General features: G+C 45.0%; 1 protein-coding gene across 1 annotated transcript; it reads left to right on the top strand.

The window, feature by feature from the left end:
• The first annotated feature begins 5,112 nt into the window (after nt 1–5,112).
• TAS2R38 (taste 2 receptor member 38) lies at nt 5,113–6,084 on the top strand. The gene has a single exon (XM_047095219.1). The coding sequence runs from the start codon at nt 5,113–5,115 to the stop codon at nt 6,082–6,084; it is 972 nt and encodes a 323-aa protein (XP_046951175.1).
• Nucleotides 6,085–7,453: the final 1,369 nt, after the last annotated feature.

Below are 7,453 nucleotides of genomic sequence, written 5' to 3'. Positions count from 1 at the left end.
GAGCTGGGTTTGGGAATTCCTGGGGTTCTTTCTTAGCTATGTGCCATCTACAAGCGTCAGCACCTGTCTTCAATTTCTAACAACAGTCTGAATCTCATCTATGGTGGAGCAGTCAAGATAGTGGCAATTCTTGGTGCTAAGACAACATGGGTTCTGAATAGAGTTCCAGTGCCTGAGCCATGTTCCAGACTCTGAGGTGTGGCGACTGCTGGTGTTCTGGGAAATCCCTTCTGCCCTTTTATCCCAGGGGTTCTCAAATGTGAGTGTGCATCAGGATCAGGTGAACATCTAGTTAAATCACAGATTTCTGGGTTCTACCTTCGAGAGTTGGGTTCAGTGGTTCTAAGTAAGGCCCAAAGATTTGCATTCCCAACAAGTTCTCTGCCGATGCCGATCTCCCTGGCCTGGTATAACTCATAGGACACACATCACTGGAGATCACCGGAATGAATCTTGACTTCTTGCGGCTAAAAGAAACTGCTTGATACACCCTTTGGATAGACAGAAGTGCATAAGAACAAGGTCTAATGACAAACACCATGCTGCTCAGAACCCTGCCTGCACTCTGGTGGCTCCAGTTGTCACCGGGTCAAGTTCCACCGCCTGATTTTTTCTTCCCTTAGGATGAGTGCTCTCCTGAATGGCTCCACACCAGGTTGTGAGAGACTCTCAGCCTTTAATCTTCAGTGCAGGAAACATGTTTGAATTCCTTCAGTGAATTCATCTACATTCAAGCAAGGCCTACATACTATATTCATAAGAAAGCACAATTGATCACATCACTGCCCTGGGCTTAAAGCGAATGGCCAAATAGATGAGCAAAAATCATGTGTCATGTGCCATGAGGAGCAAAGAATGAACAATATGTAATCCCTGCTTTTGAATAACTCCGTGTAATTGGGGACACACACTTGTAAACCAACACATAGTTTAATAAATATGGTAAGTGATATAATAATGCTGTGGACAGAGTGGTGGTATGGAAGCAAAGACGATATAGGAAGTCAATAGGAGGGAATCAAGGACAGCCTCAGCCCAGCTCTACTCGAAATTCTAGGAATTTCATTTATGCTTATACGTTGCTAATAGCACTGTTAACCTCCTGGGCAGAAGGACATTTTCTTTCAGTGATCTTAACTGAGCCTATAGAGATTTCCCCCACCCCCTTCCCTCCCAGAATAGTGGTTTCCTGAGATATGAACCCACCAGGCTCAACTGTCCTATCTTTCTTTAGAATGAGATGATAGTTCATCCCTCCCTCTTCCTTTCCCTCTACCCTTCACAAGGCACTTCACAAGGGTTCAGCAGCCATCCCCCAAAATAAGCCCATTCAAATAGGGCTCAGGTTGGAAAGAATGTTACCAGGCACTTTACTCAAATAAGGATAGCCATTGCTCCCTGCTCTACAGATTGGTAGCTGGACTTAGCGGAAAGAACACCAAACATGAAGTCAGAATATCTAGACTTGGAGACCCAGCTCCTCACTTAGCACTTTAGTTATCCTGGCAGATATAGTGAATTTAACCTTCCTGGAACTCCACTTGGTTTGTCAATAAAATGGAGGTAGTGGGGTGCCTGGGTGGCTCAGTCAGTTAAGCATCCAATTCTTGATTTCAGCTCAGGTCATGATCTCAGGATTGTGAGATCAACCCCCATGTCGGGCTCCACACTGGGTGTGAAGCCTGCTTAAGATTCTCTCTCCCTCTCTCTCTGCCCCTCTCCCCACTTGCACTCTCTCTCCCTCAAAAATAGAATAGAATAGAATAGAATAGAATAGAATAGAATAGAATAATAAAATAAAATAAAATAAAATAAAATAAAATAAAATAAAATAAAATAAAATAAAATAAAATAAAATGGAAGTGGCATTATGGTCTTCACAGGGTAACTGTGAGCTTATACTCATCCTGCTATAAAATAGTGAGTAGAGTCGACAATTTCAATTCTGTAGAATATGGGGCCACGTTTTTGCAATATGAAATGCCTGGGCTGAGCTGGCACAGTAAGCAAGCCAGGACTCCCAGGCCTCACAGTGGTCTGTCACCCCCTCGTGGTGGGAGCTGTTAAATCATGAATAATATATAGTCCTTGCTTTTGGATTCTGGATCTCAAGAAGGATTCTGGATCTCAAGCTGGTTTGAACTTCTGGGAAAATGGCATTGATTGAAGGACTCTTCTGGTTTGTTGGCACCCATTTCTTTGTCCAATTATCTGGAGACATTGGAGACATGGAGACTCGTCCTCAGACTCCATACTTCCTGAAAGTAGGTTATCATTTGACCAACATCTCCCCATCATCCTCCACCCCTGGCAACTACTAATCTACTCTCTGCTTCTATAAATTCAACTCTTTTTATAAGAGTGAGGTATATAAGTGAGATCAAGCAGTGGTTTTCTTGCTTTCACTTAACATAATTTTCTCCAGGTTCATCCATGTTGTTGCAAATGGTAGGATCCCCATTTTTAAGGCGGATAATACTCCATAATATGCATATGCCACAATTTCCTTATCCATCCGTCCACTGACAGACACTTAGGTTGTTTCCATATCTCAGCTATTGGGAACAATGATGCAATGGACATGGCAGCATAGATACCTCTTCAAGGTACCGACTTCATTTCCTCAGTGATATATTCAGAAGAGCGATTGCTAGGCAGTATGGTGGTCCTATAACTAACATTTACTGATCAAACATCCTATGCCAAGCATGATGCCAAGCATGATGTATGTGTCACTTCAGGCAATCCTCTCAACCCTCTGAGGCAGGTGTTATTTTGATTGTCATCTCCGTTTCATATGAGATAAACACAGAAGACTACATCACTTGCCAAGGTCACACAGAGTTGGTAAGTGGCAGAGCCAGTCCTCAACCTTAGGGAGGCTGGTTCCACAGGCGCCTGGTTCCACAGTTTCAGCACAGAGCACCCCTCCTCAAGGGTGCTTTATGCAACTGTGAGCCCACTCATAGGAGCAGTCTTCCCAGAGTGAGGCTGTGAAAAGTTAGCAAAAAGGGACAATGAGGCACGAGGCTGGGAGTACACAGTAGAGCAGAAGTGGAAAGGGTCCACCTCTTAGAGGAAATGTTACAATATGACAGGTTGCAAACCAACCATTCAACTTCTCCTTTCCTTTCCCCATCATCCACTCCACAACATGGGGGAGTGACTGGATGAGGCAAGAAGGGCAATAATAAAAGAACTGGAAAAGTTATATTTGTAAGAGTGAAGAAGAAGCACCAGATCAGGCAGAAGTGTTATAAAACAACATCCAGTCTCTAAGTGATCAGTTCTCCAAATCTTCATTGAGTAACTAGCCTGAATTTTTACAGAGCTTGCAGAAGCAATCATAAAATAAGTTCATATTCCTTTAGAGATCAAGGACAATTAGCGATGCCAGAAGGCCCAAGCACACCAAATATGTGGAAACGTTTAAAAGGGGATTGGGGAGCCTGGGTGGCTCAGTCGGTTGGTTAAGCATCTGACTTCAGCCCAGGTCATGATCCTGCGCTTTGTGGGTTCAAGCCCCGCATCAGGCTCTGTGCTGACAGCTCGGAGCCTGGAGCCTGCTTCGGATTCTGTGTCTCCCTCTCTCTCTGCCCCTCCCCTGCTTGCACTCTGTCTCCATGTCTCCCCAAAATAAATAAACATTAAAAAATATTTTAAAGGGGAGAAAGATACAATGTCAGAAATTACAGCCAAGTATGTTAGGTGTATGTTAGAATATAATGCCTGGGAATGTTAAAACTAGATTAACAATCCACAGGGATGTTAAAGACTAATAAATGCTTGATTTGTGGACACTTCATTCATTCAAAAAATATGTACTGGGTCCTTGCTACGTGTCTTCATGAAGCTTGTAGTTTTAGAGGGCAATAAATAACTGAGTATATGCAGGAATATAGAATAGGGTAACGATGATAACAAGCATTCAAGATGTGGCTAAGTAATGCCACTTCTAAGATGATCAAGGAAGTCCCTCTGATGAGGCGACTTTTGAGAAGAATCTGAGACACCTGAGTAAGTAGAGGAAAAGCAATTCAGGCAATGGAAAGTTCAAGTGTGCAGCGTACATGGTGAGTTCACAGACCATGAAAGAGGCCCATATGGCTGGAGTGGAGCAAAAGGGGAAGAAAGTACCCCAAATAACATCCGAGAAGGGACAGAGGCCCTGATTAGATATCAGGGGTATACAGGTATACAGCAGGACCCACGGGACACTGTAAGGACTTTGCTTTTATGGTGAGGGATATCAGAGATCCCGAAAGGCCTGGACAGAGCAATGACATGATCTTATATTTATAACAGGATCACTATCGTTGCTTTGTGGAAAACGGGGTAAAGGAGTGGGGACAAAGACAGTGCAAGCTGTTAAAAGGCTTCTGCAATAATCCAGGCCAGATCACCCCTGACCCTCTCCCTTCATGGCAGCTGCTGGCCTTGTTCATGGAAATGGTGCTGTTGCCAGCCCAGGGCTTAGAATGAGGATGAGGCTTGAACGAAATCTTTGGCATTGGTAGCCACAACTCCTGTGCGGATGCCTGGGGAGGAACCGTGCATTCGTCCACATTAAAAACAGAGTCTATGGTAAGAGCCCTTCCTCCGAGATGATAGAAGAAGGCATGCAAATGGAAAGAGGCACCATTTCAAACCTTAGTTCATCAAGAAGATACGATTTGCCTGCTGCCAGTCCCCTTCAAACCCATAAGCAAATCCCACTCCCTTCTCCTACCATGCAGGTCCAGATGGGCATGCAAAACTGGACTTGGGAAACCGAGACCCTGTCTTGTTTGCATCCCTGATGCTGTGCTAGGGCCCTCTGGGAGGGCTGCTGTACAGACACACCCAGGTTTATTAAAAGCTTCTGCATCACCCAAGAGAAAGAACCATCCTCCTTCTACTCTTACAATGAGCTCTTGTGTGTATCCAAGAGATATTCTAAAGCAACAATATCCCTCTAAGTTTGCTGTCCGAATTTTTTGTGCACTCTCTTGGGCATCGATCTAGGGCAAAAGCGTGATGCTTTGTGAAGGAGAACCTGGCTTGTAATGTACACTGACCCTTCTCTGCTGGGGGGTATGTGAGACTTAGATTAACCAAGTAAGAAGAGACATCATGTTGGCTCTGACTCCTGTCATAACTGTGTCCTATGAAGTCAAGAGTGCATTTCTATTCCTTTCAATCCTGGAATTTACAGTGGGGGTCCTGGCCAATGCCTTCATTTTCCTGGTGAATTTTTGGGATGTGGTGAGGAAGCAGCCACTGAGCAACTGTGATCTTATTCTTCTGAGTCTCAGCCTCACCCGGCTTTTCCTGCACGGGCTGCTGTTTCTGGATGCCATCCAGCTTGCATACTTCCAGAGGATGAAAGATCCGCTGAGCCTCAGCTACCAAGCTGGGCTCTGGCTCACCACCTGCCTCAGTCTTCTCTACTGCTCCAAGATTGCCCGTTTCTCTCACACCCTCCTGCACTCTGCGGCAAGCCGGGTCTCCCGGAAGGTCCCCCAGATGCTCCTGGGTGCAATGCTTTTCTCTTGTATCTGCACCGCCATCTGTTCGGGGGACTTTTTTAGTAGATCTGGCTTCACATTCACAACTATGCTATTCGTGAATAATACAGAACTCAATCTGCAAGTTGCAAAACTCAGTTTCTATCACTCCTTCATCTTCTGCACACTGGTGTCCATCCCGTCGTTGTTATTTTTTCTGGTTTCTTCTGGGGTGCTGATTGTCTCCCTGGGGAGGCACATGAGGACAATGAGGGCCAAAACCAAAGACTCCCGCGACCCCAGCCTGGAAGCCCATATCAAAGCCCTCAGATCTCTTGTCTCCTTTCTCTGCCTCTATGTGGTGTCATTCTGTGCTGCCCTCGTTTCAGTGCCTTTACTGATGCTGTGGCACAACAAGATCGGGGTAATGATCTGTGTGGGGATCCTAGCAGCTTGTCCCTCGATACATGCAGTAATCCTGATCTCAGGCAATGCCAAGCTGAGGAGAGCTGTGGACACCATTCTACTCTGGGTTCAGAACAGCCTAAAGATAGGGACAGACCACAAGGCAGACCCCAGGACTCCAGACCTATGTTGAAAGCAGACATGAGACGAAATGAGCTCTTCATAAATATGCCTCTGATTGTTCAGGAAGCCTTCAGAAAGCTATTCCAGTTTCTTCTGTAAACATAACTTTACATGAGTGAACTCACCCAGAGTGGAATAAAAGAATCAAAGCTCTAACCATGGCTTAGTCAAGAATGGCACAAGTTCCCCAAGTTTGTTTTGATAAGATGAGTGAAATTGAGAGGTGAGGTACTCAGTGTAAATGCTTTGTACACTATAGTTCATTAGTGTTTGGTATGAACCAAACTATGAGAAATCACCTCTTCCCAAATAATATCTAAACCCCAAGATAGCATGGTTGGCTTTTGACATGACTGATAAACCTATTTCTTAAAGCAGGTGCTCACTTAATATTGGAAAATATTCACTACCGTGGCAATTACATAACCCTCTTCAAACTCCACAAGTTCGGAAGTTTGGAACCAGAAGATATGAAAAGACAGACGTGGAAGATCAATTGTTGTTGCTTCAGCTTCAAGAGGTACTACGCAAAACTCCTACATGAATCAGAGAACAGGGGTCTTTGTCTAAAAATACACAGCTGCAGAAATGCACACTCAACCTGCTTTATAGTGAGGGTGGGGAGGGGAAGAGAGGTAGATATTTGCTTGGTGGGTGGCCTGGACACCAGCCCTGGTGTATGCCTTCTGGCTCTTCTGTAGTTGCCCTTGAACATAACACTTTGCCTGGCACCAAGCATGAGAACCTGCCAAAACAGCCTGCCTAAAAAAGCCATGTTTGTGGACATTCAGAGTTCTCTGTCTGCATGGGAACCTGGCCAGGAAAGCTCCTCAAATCAGATCCTACAAGACTCAGGAGAGAAAAAGATAAAAAAGACAGATAAACCTTGACAGGCTTCAAAGGCATGGCAGGTCACCCACAGAGGCTTGTAGCTCTACTGGCTGTGGGTACCCCCGAGGAACTGCTTCCTCCTCTCCGGCACCTGATTCCTCCCCCTACTTACTCTCCCAAACTAACTAACCTTTTGTCACCTCCACTGGGCTAAACGGTTGATAACTTCATCTGGTCTCTTTTCTTTGGTTTCCCTCAAAAGCAGGGGTCCCACTCTTGGCTGCACATTAAAATTGCCTGAGTAGCTTTTTAAAATCTCAGCATTCAGGCCACATACCAGGCCAATTCAATCAGATCTCGAGAGGTAGAACCCAGGGATCACTTTAAAGCTCCCCACATGATTCCAGGGTGCAGCCAATGTTGAGAACCACTGTTCTCGATGCCCTTTTTCTTGAGCTGGATGATGTCAGACCCTCTTGTGGACCTACATTGTGGGCCTTTTCATTCCATTTTCCATACTTGAAGAAGTATAATCATACAATAGTAGA

The sequence above is a fragment of the Lynx rufus genome, unplaced genomic scaffold, assembly GCF_022079265.1.
Source record: "Lynx rufus isolate CCGP_SWC_20201006 ecotype Redwood Valley unplaced genomic scaffold, mLynRuf1.p SCAF_4, whole genome shotgun sequence".
NCBI classification, from domain to species: domain Eukaryota; kingdom Metazoa; phylum Chordata; class Mammalia; order Carnivora; family Felidae; genus Lynx; species Lynx rufus.
The sequence above is the reverse complement of the archived record's forward strand: the minus strand, read 5'-3'. Positions and strand labels throughout refer to the sequence as shown.

What these genes read in the sequence shown, in the direction of transcription:
- TAS2R38 (XM_047095219.1), top strand. Translation starts at nt 5,113, where the DNA reads ATGTTGGCTCTGACTCCTGTCATAACTGTGTCCTATGAAGTCAAGAGT.